General features: G+C 35.1%; 2 protein-coding genes across 2 annotated transcripts; one reads left to right on the forward strand and one right to left on the reverse strand.

Annotated features, from left to right (window-relative positions):
* Positions 1 to 3,741: 3,741 nt before the first annotated feature.
* On the reverse strand, positions 3,742 to 5,173 carry LOC132556050 (uncharacterized). Its single transcript, XM_060220442.1, has 2 exons — positions 4,645 to 5,173; positions 3,742 to 4,401 (listed from the first exon to the last, which is right to left on the reverse strand). The coding sequence occupies exons 1-2, from the start codon at positions 5,131 to 5,133 to the stop codon at positions 3,808 to 3,810; spliced, it is 1,083 nt and encodes a 360-aa protein (XP_060076425.1). The 5' UTR covers positions 5,134 to 5,173; the 3' UTR covers positions 3,742 to 3,807.
* A 3,294-nt stretch (positions 5,174 to 8,467) lies between these two features.
* On the forward strand, positions 8,468 to 11,866 carry LOC132556072 (uncharacterized). The gene is made up of 4 exons (XM_060220461.1): positions 8,468 to 8,564; positions 8,713 to 8,883; positions 10,764 to 11,085; positions 11,731 to 11,866. Exons 1-4 carry the CDS (start codon positions 8,468 to 8,470, stop codon positions 11,864 to 11,866), a joined length of 726 nt encoding a protein of 241 aa, XP_060076444.1.
* Positions 11,867 to 16,296: the final 4,430 nt, after the last annotated feature.

Here is a 16,296-nt window from a genome sequence, read left to right on the forward strand (position 1 = left end):
CATTTCGTTTCAAAATTCGGGTCATTAAAAAAATTAGCGGACGAACTGTCGAAAAAACAAATGACGAGATCAAACGAATTTATCCTCAAAAACAAAGTTGATCCCACTGTAGATGCCCTAAAAGTTAGAAAACGTATGGAAATGTGTAGAGAAATGAAAAGGTTGCCCAGATGTTATGAGAAAAGGAACGCTGGTTGCTGGGGAAAAGGTATTTTTGACACGAGAAGAGAAAAAACAAACAAAAAATTTTGGAAGAAATTCAAAGCAAAACAAACATCCCCGAGAAATGCGATAAAAGTACTTCTGACGAATTAAATGAACTGTCTGTGTCGGAAATTAAGGCTAAATTAGCAGACTTGGGCATCAAAACAAAACTTAGAAAAAAAGAAAAACTGATAGATTTATTCCTGGAGAATGTACGGAGCCATATTGATTGAAATAGACACTATGGTTACAGGATAAATGATTTTTTGCTGTGTCGTTATATTCATTACATTCTTTAATCGACACCGAAATTTTAAACTTATGTGTACATTTTGTATTCTTACAACTCTCTTTCTTTTCATATATGTATTTCTACAGTTAACGTCTTTGTTAGCATTGTACCAATGATAAATATTTCTTGATATGACAGAAATAAAAATAAAATATATACAATGATAAAAATAATCTATTGTTGTTATTCTGTAAAGGATATATAAGGTCGAGTATGTTTATCACAGTCTGACTTTGGTCCTATGTATAGAATGTACAGGTAACATGATTATCCCGACTTGAACCCGATTGGGATTTAATGTGCAGTACGAGTTATCTCCCTTAAACAGGCAAAATTGCTGGCAATGTATTGACAATTGTTATGTGTAATGTTATACAGAAAATTTATTCCATATCCTACTTTAATGAAGATACATTCAAGTGCACACACATTTGTACATATACCTATATAAATATGCAGGGATATATTGAGAAACTCAAATAATGTCGTCTAAATTGACGAATTCCCCTCCCAAAGTAATTTTTTCTCACAATATTGCCATTATTTGTTCACAAGTCATATTGCAGACGTCTGTCTACGCCAAAATGGCCCGTGTACCACTTGGCTCATCATCATTAAGTTTATCCAGGATATATGTACTAATTGCTATGCGTCTCAGGGCAGTTAACTTTCACACCTCGGCGGCAGGCCTTTTTTTTATCCCCGTTCTCCATCCGTCTTATCAGAAATGAGGTGTCTTCAAGAAGTAGATGGTTTCTTCTCAGAAAATATTGATGTATTTTTGAAAATGTTTATTCTCTTGTATGCAGATGACATTGTAATTCTATCTGAATCTAAAGGTTTACAGACAGCTCTAAACATTTTTAATGATAATTGTAAAATCCGGAAGTTAAATGTTAATACACATAAAAATAAGATAAAATTATGATATTTACAAAATGGAAATGTAGGAATCAAGCTCGATTTACATTTTATGATAAACAACTTGAAACTGTTGACTCATGTTCATACTTTGGGTCAGCCCTATAGGTTGATTGTAAACATATAGATGATGGACTTTCACTTCCTAAAGACTAGTAACATGACCTTTGTGCTGGAGACCATCAGTCCTATAGGTTGATTGTAAACATATAGATGATGGACTATCACTTCCTAAAGACTAGCAACATGACCTTTGTGCTGGAGACCATCAGTCCTATAGGTTGATTGTAAACATATAGATGATGGACTATCACTTCCTAAAGACTAGTAACATGACATTTGTGCTGGAGACCATCAGTCCTATAGGTTGATTGTAAACATATAGATGATGGACTATCACTTCCTAAAGACTAGTAACATGACATTTGTGCTGGAGACCATCAGTCCTATAGGTTGATTGTAAACATATAGATGATGGACTAGCACTTCCAAAAGACTAGTAACATGACATTTGTGCTGGAGACCATCAGTCCTATAGGTTGATTGTAAACATATAGATGATGGACTATCACTTCCAAAAGACTAGTAACATGACATTTGTGCTGGAGACCATCAGTCCTATAGGTTGATTGTAAACATATAGATTATGGACTATCACTTCCAAAAGACTAGCAACATGACATTTGTGCTGGAGACCATCAGTCCTATAGGTTGATTGTAAACATATAGATTATGGACTATCACTTCCAAAAGACTAGCAACATGACATTTGTGCTGGAGACCATCAGTCCTATAGGTTGATTGTAAACATATAGATTATGGACTATCACTTCCAAAAGACTAGTAACATGACATTTGTGCTGGAGACCATCAGTCCTATAGGTTGATTGTAAACATATAGATGATGGACTATCACTTCCTAAAGACTAGTAACATGACATTTGTGCTGGAGACCATCAGTCCTATAGGTTGATTGTAAACATATAGATTATGGACTAGCACTTCCAAAAGACTAGTAACATGACATTTGTGCTGGAGACCATCAGTCTTATAGGTTGACCGTAAACATACAGATGATGGACTATCACTTCCAAAAGACTAGTAACATGACATTTGTGCTGGAGACCATCAGTCCTATAGGTTGATTGTAAACATATAGATTATGGACTATCACTTCCAAAAGACTAGCAACATGACATTTGTGCTGGAGACCATCAGTCCTATAGGTTGATTGTAAACATATAGATTATGGACTATCACTTCCAAAAGACTAGCAACATGACATTTGTGCTGGAGACCATCAGTCCTATAGGTTGATTGTAAACATATAGATTATGGACTATCACTTCCAAAAGACTAGTAACATGACATTTGTGCTGGAGACCATCAGTCCTATAGGTTGATTGTAAACATATAGATTATGGACTATCACTTCCAAAAGACTAGTAACATGACATTTGTGCTGGAGACCATCAGTCCTATAGGTTGACCGTAAACATATAGATGATGGACTATCACTTCCTAAAGACTAGCAACATGACCTTTGTGCTGGAGACCATCAGTCCTATAGGTTGATTGTAAACATACAGATGATGGACTAGCACTTCCCAGGGAGTCAACCTTCTGTAAATGATGGCCAATCAGTCCACGATATTGTATTGACATTGAAGTTGGTGGAATGTCGGAGACAAAATATGACTCCAGCTTTGTAAAGATAATATTTTCTGGAACAGTTAAAAACATGTGGAAATGTTTGGTCCATTTAATCCCATTTTTGATGCATTTGTTTGTGCTGATTTCTTAAAATAAATTTTGGTTTGTTTTTCCAATTCATAACTCTTCGTTTTCGGGTAAAATTCCTTTGGTTTTTTCATATATATATCAGGACATGTAAGATATGAAAAAAATATGTACAAATTAGAAGACAATCTAGGAGCGTCTGTCAGTACACACCAGGTAACGATACTCGAGGTTCTTGGAGAGAACTGCGATTTTTCCCACTTCAAAGAAAAGATTTAGAGAGGCTGGACTTGTATTTCGTCTTATTGCAGGAAAAGTATATTTGCAATTGACTTCGTTTTCAATTGAAATCACTAGTCACAAATATCGTAATTAGTGTGCTGTCTGTCCTCACTACCTGGGAAATCGAAACCTTTTTACCAAAACGTAACATATGTATCAGATGATAATCACTGTCGTGTACCCGTTAAGGAATGGTTTTTTCAAGATCACGGACGTAGATGGCCACAGAAGGTAGGTGGTCACTTTAAGCTGCTGTTACTGGCTTGTGGATACAATCTGACCAGGACAAACACCACGCGAAACTCGAAATTTGTATAAGAATGTTATATAAAATAATATCTTTTTTATTTAATCATACTTATTAATCTTTATTGTGAATTTTTCTGATACACACAAATTTGACGAAATCTCTGGCCTATGCTGGTATGATAGTAAAGATACGCGAGCGTAAGGACAGACGCTATCGATAAAGGCGCTAGTGCGCTATAGCCGGAAGCAGTCACTACAACGAGGCCAAATAAGAACAGCGCCAAGGATGATATGAGGAACCCAATAACAGCACCTCTTATAACACACGTTCCTGATATGTTCGGATGTCGCCACCTGACTATGGTTCCGGAACAAAGGGGCGTATATTCGACGTCATCTTCAGGACTCATCACTGCATTGTCTTCACTTGCGACATCGTACGATTGGATGTTCCCTTCAGTAAAATCATTGTCTTCAACAGTTGCTTTTGGTAGTTCAGAGGTTCCACCAGAGTGTCCTCTGCGATAGTACCATGCTATCTGGATACCGTTAATGTAGGCCACCGAGCTAGAGAAATATGTCATCACCACGTACTGCAATGGAATCACTAGACCATAAGTCGCTAGGAAGTCGGTCATCTTTCCGATCGTCGCTATCACAGCTGAGCGCGTTGATTGACCCGAGGTAGAACGCAGCTTCAGATTAAGAACAATCTGAAAAAAGGACTAAAAGTTTATGCATATTGTATAAGTCCACAGTATTCACAATTCTCTTTACACACTATCGGGATAAAATAAATGTTTAGACTAAACAAGAGAATACAAATCCAAACTCCTTATCTGCGTACAAATTTAAGTTAAATCGTCATTCGCTCTCTGTATAGTCTAGTTAGTTAACCGATACATTTATAGACCATTTAAGTAAGCAAAAGTATGAAAATAAAGTTAGAATAATACCTGTGGCAGTGTCTCCACACACCAGAGTGTAATGGCTACCCATTGCATCTCGGCGAACTTGCGTGCTGTCAGCTGCACTGTGATGATAGTTCCCCACATGATTGCACATCCTGCAGCGTAGCAGTATTTAGATTTCGCTGAGAACTCCGTGTTGTACAACCAAAACTGCACAAGAATAGTAAACTCCAGAATGGGCATATACACCGCATTAATAGAGGAGTATATGGGCAGGCTGGCGAAAAGATAAACAAAAAATATATTCACCAGGGAAGCTGTAAAGTTGGCTGTCGCCCACAGGATACTCAACCCCACCACAGACTTCCGGCGGAAATTCTTGTAAACCTGTGGCAGCAGAACAAGAAACCACAGAGTTGTACTCGTTAAGCCACAGACATTTGCTGACACACATGTCCAAAGGCCCCATTCCGGTCGACAGTTGCGTTCCAAACCACTGTCAGAACTGTGTGATTCGTTCGATGCCCCAGTCATGACATTCTCGAAATAAAACCTATGTTTTTATCAGTTCACTGATTGTGGGCGTTCTTAGGATGTTCGTATTTCCGGGAAATCACACATCGCTCCTACTTTCGGTTTGTGTTTTTCATTTATCTTTAATCGGTGACGCTCGGTACACACGTATATACAGACACATGTAAACATGTAGTTAGTGTGTGTAATATAGATTTACCTAACCATAGTCGATTGCTATCAGACAAGAACTTAATACACAGAAACGCAGGCAAGTTTGCATAACAGCCTTCCGGTTAACATTTGTTACTCTAGAATATCGAGGACATTCACCATGGAGATGTGACATATAAGGAATTAACTAATAAGACCCAATAAAAACACAGTCCTAGATCAACGTATGAAGCCTATTGAAGGATAACGGTATATTTTTGGTAAAAAAAAATCATTGGTTTGGAATTTTATCTAATTGCATCCGTCCAATATCTTTTGCTAGAAGAAATTACTATTACGAGCAAAAATATCAATCATTCAAATATTAATCACACGAGGAAAAAGTTTTCCCGGTGAGATTATGATGCCGTTCATAACATTTCCATATAGCAGACACACTACTTCTAATGAATCTAAAAATGGAGCAGTCTAAAGGGAAAATGATATAAATGTACTTCTGGGAACTGATACAATACAGCTTATAGGAAAGCCGTCACTTCTTGTTCCGCTTTCGTTTTAGGAAAAACTTGAGGCGGCTGATCAGAGATTCTTTCGACCTCGATTTCAAATTATTCTAGTAGGTATATACGATGAAAAATGCCAATAAATTTCTTGTTTTTAAAGACAAGACGTCATCAATGTATCTTAAAGTGAAACTGAAGGACCTTCGAATGAAACCAAAAACAAGCCAGCCTAGAGAAAGATACAGTTAGTTCCCATAGGCATGCCTATGTTCTGTTGGAAGATCTTACCACTAAATTCAACTCAACCAGAAATTAATCCTTTCTTCGGTTTATTGCTTGTGTGTTTTATGAATAACTTTACGAAATGCATCGAATATAGTTCACATCCATACACTTGTACTGTCATTCAGAAAGCACTGGGGTGTTCTTTTAGCTTAAAATCAAGTATTCTAATGTTTAAATAGAATTTTTTTTTCGCAGAAGAAATTCTTTTAAAGGAAAGATGTTCAAGACATGTCAAAAGCTCAAATTCTTGATCATTATCTTTTCATTGATTACACTTCCCTGATTGAGAAACATTTGACTAGAAAATTCTTAAGCTTAAGAGGTGGGGCCTCATGGACATACTGTATTTGGTTGTTATTTTCGAGGAATTTCCATTAAATCAATTAAGAATTTCCTAGTTTCTTCTGTTATTTTTTCCTCCAAACCACGAAAATTGGAACCTACAAATCTACATACCTACACATCTGATCTACAAATCTCTACACCTTTACATCTACATACCTACAGCCTACACATTTACATATCTATATACCTACATCTACATACATATTCCTACAGATCTATATACCTACACAGCTACATAACTATACATCCAGATATCCACACATCAACATACCTACACATCTACAAATCTACACACCTTCACATTTACATACCTACATAGCTACACCTTTTCACATCTACATATCTACACATTTACATTTTTACTTATATATATACTGTACATACACATATACATACCTACTCGTCTACACACCTACTTACTCGTCTACACACCTACATACCTACTCGTCTTCACACCTACACATTTACATACCTACACATCTACATACCTACACATCTTCATACCTAATCGTCTACACACCTTCACATCTACATGTCCACTCGTCTACACACCTTCACATCTGACTACCTACATGTTTACATATCTACACATCTGCAAACCTACACATCTTCATACCTACACGTCCACATACATACAAGTCCACATACTTATACACCTACATGCAAATACATCTGCATATTCTACTCGTCTACACACCTTCACATCTAAAGACCTACACGTTTACATACCTACAAATCTACACACATGCAAGTCCACATCCTTATACACCTACATGCATATACGTCTGCATATTCATATATCTACATCCCTACAAGACTACACGCCTATATATGCACATACCTACACATCTATATACATATACATACCTCACATCTACATAACTACACATCAACATAAATACATACATACCTACACATTTACATAAATACACACATACATACCTACACATCTACATAAAGACACACATACATACCTACACATCTACATAAATACACACATACATACCTACACATCTACATAACTACACATCTACGTCTCATTTAGAACTAATCCTAATGTTGAACTTTATATAAATATTTGCTAGGATTAGTTGCAACTCCTCATCTGGTCTTACATCTATTCCACCAATTAAGATTTTCATTCGTGGTTGTATTCTCATCATCACTGACTAACCCTAGAATAATTTAACAGATGTATGACGCAGTTGTAAAGTCATAAAAAGGTTCTACTCATTTGCATGCCTTTCGTAAATCTATGATACATATACCTGATCAAATATCTCGCCTTAAACACTAATCCTCGTTACTGAATAAAGCCAGCCGAGTGAAGATACGCTCGACATAATATCAATAATGGGTCAGATGAAATCTTGGATTCTTATAAGCTAACTTTCTTTTTACGTTTGTAACATACATTTATCGCAGAAATGTAATAAGAATAGTAATATTATGAAAGATTCAGATAAGGTTTGTATATCTAAACGCAGATACTCCAGATAGATCTCTCTGAATGTACACACTTATATCTTGAATACTAGGTATCTGTACACAACATTCCTGATAAGATATTTCCATAATTTAAATTAGTTGGGATATATTTATAATCAGATCAGGATAGATATGTTTCAACGCAAAAAGGTTAGTTTTAATTAAATAGTCGTTAACTATTATATTGTCACAGATCTTATTGGGGATTGGTGTTGCCTATCTGATTAATTTCAAATTAATCAATGTTAGTTTATATAATGGAGCTTTACATCATTTCCTTGGTCCACTGCCCACGACTGATACAACAGCTATACATGTATATTTAACTGCATGTATATGTGTAAGATCAACAAGGTATTCCAAATTTAAGAAAACAATTCTTTTATGCAAAACGTTTCACTTTCGATTTAAGCTTTCTGGAAATATTGCACGCGTTTACGGAAACCTTGCGCGTAAATTCGTCAAACTTACGAAAACCTTGCGCGTAACCTCTTCAAACAAATACATACTGGTATAGAGGATTAAAACTTTGAAAAAAGGTGACTTGACATTAAGGAATAATGGTGTGGATTTGCAGGATGTGTCCAATGGAAGGTCCAGGTACACTGTTGGTAGGGATAGTCCTGTATATCAATCTCATCGGGCGATCGGATGCTGGTAATTACATGCTTAAAACAAAAAACAGTGCTCAAGCTTGATTGCGCTTTGGTGTTGTATTTTCTATCAATGAATAGATCCGAAAACTAAAATTAATGAAGTGAATTCAATTCTATTAAACTAGATTTACAAAGATGTTTCCTTTCAGCCTGTTCAAACGGGAAGCACCTGTTTACAAACTGCACAAACCCATGTCTAGCTGGAGAGGATATGGTTTTCTGTGAGTCCGACCGTACCGCTAGATGTCGACCGGAATACTGCGGAGGATGCATTGCTAGATTCTTCAATGATGCTGGCCAAGAAGTCCGCTGTGAAAAGGGTAAGTACCAAGGATTCAGGACACATGTTTCATTCTAGTTACATGTTGTGATGGCAGAGATGACAACGCGTGTTCGAATACTTTATTGGTAGGGCAATAATCAAATAGGATATGATATTCAAAATTGTTTTCTGTCGACAAAGACATTTTTCATTCTGGATAGGTAATTTAATCGCACTTGACACATGAAGCTTATCGATTTTTGAAATAGATGGAAGTCTGATGGAGCGAATACGGCGGATGCTAAATCAATTCAGGGTTACAATCGTTAATGGCAGACAAAGATCGCCAGGTGTCCTTCATTGTCACAAGTTTCTCATTGCAATATCATCCGTAAGAACGGAATGTATTCATTTCTGTGGAATCCTAACTATACTGGCTATATGCCTCTCTGTAAGTCGCCTCTCAGCCATAACAATATAATGCAATTTATTGACCATTTCTGTGGTTGCAACAGTGACAGGCCTTCCAGGACGGGTGTCATCCCAAAGACTCTGCCTGCCACGCCAACCACCTTTTCACTGTAGCATATGAAGGGGCATCATTCCCTAGTGTTACTACCATATCGGTATTGACACCTTATTATGCAAATAGTCTGGGAATAGCAGAGCTGGAAAAGGACTTCTCTGCTAACTTTTTCAACACTAAGCACACAATCAGCCCTCGTCACATTGTAAACATTAGGCTCGTGCGAAATCAAATGGAACTGATAAACATCGGCAGTAGTTCAACGCGATCATAGAAAATCTGTAATATAATGCTATTTCTAAATAATGCTATATGAATTTAATTTATAAATATTTGATATAAATAGATTTGTACATATCAATATCCTAAATAATAATCAATGTGTACATATGTCAACAGAAGAAATAAAATTTGCGAATTCAAAATGAAGCACCTATAATATTGTTGTGATGTTCGGTTTTACATTAATATAGCTGTTGATCACTCTAGTCACCATTTGATGAGGTTGTTTCTATGAAACCTTTACAGATAGTTATTATAGAATACTTGCAGTAGTAAATGCTCTAGATATTCCGCCCAACCAACTTCAAAGTTTTTTCACATGTTGCGGATATGTATAATTTTCGATGGAAAGATAAAAAATAAAATAAAAAATATATGGGACCACAGAATTCCTTTATTTTTTAATGCAATATGAATTATCGGCATATATCAGGAGGTCCCAGGTAATTCGTAATTCTTTGTTACATATAATAGAGCTTGGGCTTAAACCGAAATATTTTGAGCCAACTAGTACAGAATGACTATATGACTATATTCACTGCTAAGATCCCAGTGATCTAACCTGTTGATATATATATATGAGTAACTTTCGTTTTCTCGTTGTACCATCGATGGAAAAGCAAGGTATCATTAGAACGAAACAAATGCGACAACCCAATTAGTATTACGGACTACAAATATCTACAAATATCTGAAGGTATTTTCCTATAGACATTTTAATAGCTACATGACAATGATGTACTTTGTAAAACGTCACCTTAGTGGGAGAAATTCTAGCCAAATCGGTCATTGAAATGTTAATTTTTGTTCACATTCAGAACATGTAGTTCTGGATCTACAGAAAAATCACATTTATGTCTTTTTTTGTAATTTTTTTTTAATCTGTGGTGATATACGGAACACTAATTACGAAGTTTATATCTGATGTACATCATTGTTCTCCATACAGATATACACATATAGACTTTACATCTTTCACAGTTCAGCGATTTACTGTCATGGGTTCCTCTTTTTCTGTGTTTTTTAAAGGTTTATTCTTGTAGATGAAACGGTTGTAACTGAAGTAAAAATTAACAGTCGATAGTTTTACACTGTATTTACAAAGTACAGTTTGTATGTTGCTGTTACAGAGTATGGCTTCATCTGTGAACTCAAGACACACACAATTGGTTGTCTGCACCAGCCGGGCACCGTTCTTCATGTTTCCTTCGCTAACTACGGTCGGACATCCGCCACCGTGTGTGTCCATCCCTATGGTTTGGAGCGGCTCCATAACACGACGACGTGCAGCTCTCCTCGGTCTCTGAGTGTTATCAGACGAATGTGTGAGGGCCGATCACAGTGTACAATTACCGCCGACAGAGAATTGTTTGGAGAGGATCCTTGCTACGGCATCTACAAGTATCTTGAAGTGGAGGTTGAATGTGTTTCTCCAGGTACGTTTATTGATACGTGAGTGTTCAAGTATAGGTATGATTCGGCAAGATCGATGCAGTATTATAGCGTATGTCCAGAACAAAAGACAGAAAAAAAAACAAAGAAAATACCAATATATCAAATGAATTTTAATTCAAATTCAACTTCAATGAAATTAGAGCAAGATATGGGCAAAGTAAATGATTGACAAAGAGACTCCTGAAAAAGGAGAAAATGACCAGGTGTTCCCGATGGGTAAGAGTCTTACGCTTAATCGAAGACGCCCATCATGTAAATCCAATTCAAGTAAATAAGGTCAGGTTCCAAAATCAGGTGAACAGCAAAGAAACAACAAGGCAAACTAACGACCATCAAACACAACCGACTTCATACTCACAATAACATTTTCCAGTGAAATCATTATGATGACCCTAAAACGTCCCCGTTATCTTCGAAACTACGTGTCTTGAGTTCGTCTGTCAGTTGCCGACACGAAAAGCGTCATATCGAGAAAAATGCCTTGAATATCGAACCAAGTGTTACTTGTTATACTGTTCTTCTGTGAATATCAAAAGGTGTCAATCTACTATGTTTGATAACTTGACATGGTCGGACATTATTCAATCATCCATGTTCTGCCTGATGTAAAAACAACTGTACTGTATCATTGATTCATTACAGGGGTGACATCCATGGCAACGCAACCGTCTACGTCTTTTGGCACTTTGGTGACGTCATTGCTGCCGTTTCTACTCATAAGCATAATGTAATTGCTACCACAGGTGGAATGGACAATTATTGGGCTTCAACACAGTGATCGGCTTTTGAGAGTTTTATCATAGAGTGGTTTTAAGTGAACTTTGCTTTTTTAAAGAATTAACAAACTATAAACTTTGTACATTCGATCCCAGAATGAGTACACCTATATCGGCATTACATTTCAGTGTACAGATACACCTATATCGGCATTACATTTCAGTGTACAGATACACCTATATCGGCATTACATTTCAGTGTACAGATACACCTATATCGGCATTACATTTCAGTGTACAGATACACCTATATCGACATTACATTTCAGTGTACAGATACACTTGTATCGGCATTACATTTCAGTGTACAGATACACCTATATCGGCATTACATTTCAGTGTACAGATACACCGACATTGGCATTACATTTGAGTGTATAGATACACTTATATCGGCATTACATTTCTGTGTACAGGTACACCTATATCGGCATTACATTTCAGTGACAAACCTATCCGTACAGATACACCTAGGCATTCCACGGATATCATTAAAAATACACATAAACTTGAATTCTGCTGATATTTCGTTTAAATAACGTCAGTCATGAGTGCTAAAACAAAAATCAATGTTTAAAAAATAATATCCTGGCCTCGAGTGCCTGTGTGTAAAGAGACACCGTCGTCAACATTCCATTTCAGTGAATAGATAATTTGTAATCATGAAATTCACTTATACTAAGAAGTTCAAAATATCCGCAAAATCAACGGAAATAACATATTCAGGAAAATATTAATTTTACATTATTACAACTAGTGTTGGAGAGGAAAAGTTCATTAGAAAATCTTATCAAGGTGTTGAGTCACTCAGTGTGCATTATGTGTTCATGTACATTCCATGTACCCGCTTGATACCTGTACAATTATGTCACATTGTTGCTAGTGGTAAATATGTAGTACTTTCATACTTACTTCCATGCGTATTTGCATGCATTGTAAAAAAACTAAAGAAAATTTCGTACAAATTTATTACTAATACTTACTTTATTTCGTTTAATGCATAATATTATCATCTTATATAGTACTATTACTCAATGTTTTCAGTAACATAATCAGAGCGAAGATGGTCATTTTCGATTTTTTAATTTCAATTTCAACAAATTTTATATGACAAATGTCAAAAGGAATTGGACATCAGGCATTGTCTATTTAAGTTCTCTCCTTCAGGTGACAACCTGTGGTAAACAAACAAACAAACAAACAAACAGACATATATATATATACAATTTTGTTAAAGAAAGACATAAGGGGAAGTAACTCCTTATTGTAAACAAATTAGATCAGAATTATATGAGGAAGTAACCCAATGTTATGTCTATTGAGTTTGAGCATTTATCAAGATGATCACGTCTGAGATAGTTTCTTATTCTTAATTTTGGTTTGATGAGTTCAAATATTTGTTGAAATTAGTTTTTTTCTCCCAGCAGATAAGGCCACACAAAGTCCATATGCACAACACACTGGCCAACACTGTTTGGATTTAAAACCCAATTTCAGCAACTAGATGTACATAGTTTGTAAGTAAGGTTACAACAAGTGCTATTTATAATATGAAAATTGCTTTTTTAAATAAGAAGGAGTTACTTCATATAGTTACTTAAGTGAAAGTAGCCATCTTAGCTGTCCAGACCAGACTTACATTGTATTTAATTCTAGTATAGGAGGGAAAATGTAAGAGATGATAATTCATAATAAGACATCAGGTATGTGTAGTACTGCTATAGTAATAGTCAACTTAGGGGTTTAATTGATAAATAGGAATTACTAAAGGTACATATAGGATGTTTACAATACCGCATTCAATTAGATAATTATTCATTATGGAAATAAAGTCGTGCATCATTGGAATGATTGTAAATTAGGCATTGAAAAATGGGAATCTTTTAGAATGTGAAATAAAATCTGAAACATTAGATATGATGACTCTATTTTGTATATCATTACAAAGAACACAACCATGTAATAAGACCTTTACACATAAATGATTAATAGTATCATGATGCAAGTTCTGTCGTAAGGTCTGTCGAATATCGGTATTTCTATTGCACTCAAAGAAGAAGTGTAGGGTAGTTTCAGAAGATTGAGTGCACACACACATTGGAGATTCTATTAGATGATCTTTGAAACGGTCATAGTTAAGATTACTAGCGTTATTTCTTAACTGGCACAGTATAATGTTTGTAACATGATTACCTAGAAATCTAAAAGCATACATAAGTCTACATATTGATTCTTGTTCAATAACCTTTTCAACTGAGATGTGGAATCGATATTACTTATATCTGGGGCAAGTCTATTAAACTCATTAAACATGCATTGAAAGAAACTTTCATAATAATTTACTGTGCGAAACAATGGGTGATCAAAAATTATATTTGTACGCAAGGGATATCTGTCTTGGGTTTCATCATGTATATATGGTTGAATTATTTCACTTAAGTAATCTGGAGTTTCATTATTTATTATTTTACACATTAAGATAAGTTTATGTTTATATCTTCTGCTACTCAGAGTTTCCCATGCTAGTTCCCTATATAATTTATCATATGATATCCCTCTACGTAAACCTGTAATCAATGTAGAAGTCTCTAGTTGTATGGATTCCAATATTTGTTTGAGCCAGTGTACAGTTATCCAAAACATCTGCGTATTCAATAATTGGCCTAATGTACGAAGTATACAAGGTAGTAAGAGATTTTCTATCAATTTTGTTTTTCATTAACCTTAAGATACTTACACTTTTAAATGCCTTTTCATAGATATTAGATATGTGTTGATTCCACTTGGCATCATCACTATAAGAGCAAGACCTAGATGTGTATGAAGTTTGTTATCAGTAATAAGTTTATCGTAAAATGTAATAATCGGGTGTTTTTGTCAGTTTTTCGTTTTTTATCTGTGTGTTATCCAAAAAGATAAAGAAAATATCAACATAACAACTAAGTCGTCATTCAAATTCGATGAAACTAATGGATAGAACAACGAAAGACAACTGTAATAAGATCCAGAAGGTTAGGCGGTATCTGTTTCATTGACATCCGCCATACAAAGTATTGATCAACCCAAGAGAATAATGCCAAGTTCCCGAAATACAACAAGGTAATAAATAACAAACAAAAAAACTAGACATATCAATGAGCAACATTCTAGAAAATATCATTGTTCGCTCTAACATGGATCCTGAGAATGAGAATAATTGCTAATTGGAACAATAATGAAATTGAAATGTGAAATATGCAGTGTTGTAAGACCTTTCAGATTACATTACATACACTATAAAACATTCTGACATACATATACTGTACTTGATTTTAAATCCAAATTGAATAATATCCCTAATTATGCATCGTGCGTAAAATGTCATCGATTTTTCTTCTGTACATGTTATTCGAAGAAAAAATGCTGTCTTAGTCGCCAAGATATTTGGAATTAATTTTGTAGGGTTTTTGAAAACCACACTTTCTGCAAATTTTGCCTGAATCTTTCTGTTGAAACATCACTTTGAAAAACAACATGTGTTTATTTTATGTTTAATCCGATAAACTCACTATTTAGCAGGTACTACCACAATAAAACTAGTGTATTTTCTATTAAGAGTTCAATATGTAGAGAGATACGATTAAATAACGACGTATTTTTATTGAAATGAGGGGGCGTAACCATAAGATTAGGAAGTTTATAAATAGTTAGTGTGAAAACGCCCATTTCATGATGATGTTTATTACAAAATCACCTGCTAAGCCAACAAACCTGTACATAAAAAATATAACTTTAGATGTTAAGAAGATATTTTTACTGTTCACGTTGAAGTAGAAATGATTGGGGGTTTGCAGTTTATAAATAGATAGTGTGAAAACGCCCATTTCATGATGATGTTTATTGCAAAATTATACGCTAAGCCGACAAACCTGTACATAAAAAAAAATACAACTTTTAGATGTTAAGAATTGCGGATTATGTCAATTTTACTGTTCACGTTAAAGTACAAATGATGGGGTTTTGCCACACAACATTATTACTTATTATAAGAAATATTTAACTGCAATAGATATGATGCATGTACACAAGTTGGTAAACAATTGGATATCAAAAAACACCAAACAAACACAACTGGCCACAGTTGAAGGTTCATTATTTTTTGTACATTGTAAATGCACCATCGGCCATGTATAGAAATAAAACAAAAAATGATATTTCAAAAAGTAAACATAAATAAAAATTTATACTAAGATTGGAAAACAGCGATATCAGTTCGTCTCTCTAATTCGAAAAGAACTGATTACCTAAAGATCATGACATTCTACCTCTCTACATCAACTGGATGTCACACGACTGGACAATGGGTTCATACTTCCATAGTGACATAAAATTTTAATCGTGATTAAGTGTCGATAGTGCTATTTAAGATCAGATAGGCTATTTAATTTGATAA

Source organism: Ylistrum balloti, unplaced genomic scaffold (genome assembly GCF_031769215.1).
Source record: "Ylistrum balloti isolate Yb309-2 unplaced genomic scaffold, AGI_CSIRO_Ybal_v1 Utg370542, whole genome shotgun sequence".
NCBI classification, from domain to species: Eukaryota; Metazoa; Mollusca; class Bivalvia; order Pectinida; family Pectinidae; genus Ylistrum; species Ylistrum balloti.

Bases quoted from the DNA above. Each gene is read 5' to 3' on its own strand.
- LOC132556050 (XM_060220442.1), bottom strand. From the start codon at position 5,133: ATGACTGGGGCATCGAACGAATCACACAGTTCTGACAGTGGTTTGGAA. The intron at 4,402-4,644 runs GTATTATTCTAA...TCCTTTTTTCAG, and splicing joins GTGTGGAGACACTGCCACAG to ATTGTTCTTAATCTGAAGCT.
- LOC132556072 (XM_060220461.1), top strand. From the start codon at position 8,468: ATGGTGTGGATTTGCAGGATGTGTCCAATGGAAGGTCCAGGTACACTG. The intron at 8,565-8,712 runs GTAATTACATGC...GTTTCCTTTCAG, and splicing joins CATCGGGCGATCGGATGCTG to CCTGTTCAAACGGGAAGCAC. The intron at 11,086-11,730 runs GTGAGTGTTCAA...GATTCATTACAG, and splicing joins CCAGGTACGTTTATTGATAC to GGGTGACATCCATGGCAACG.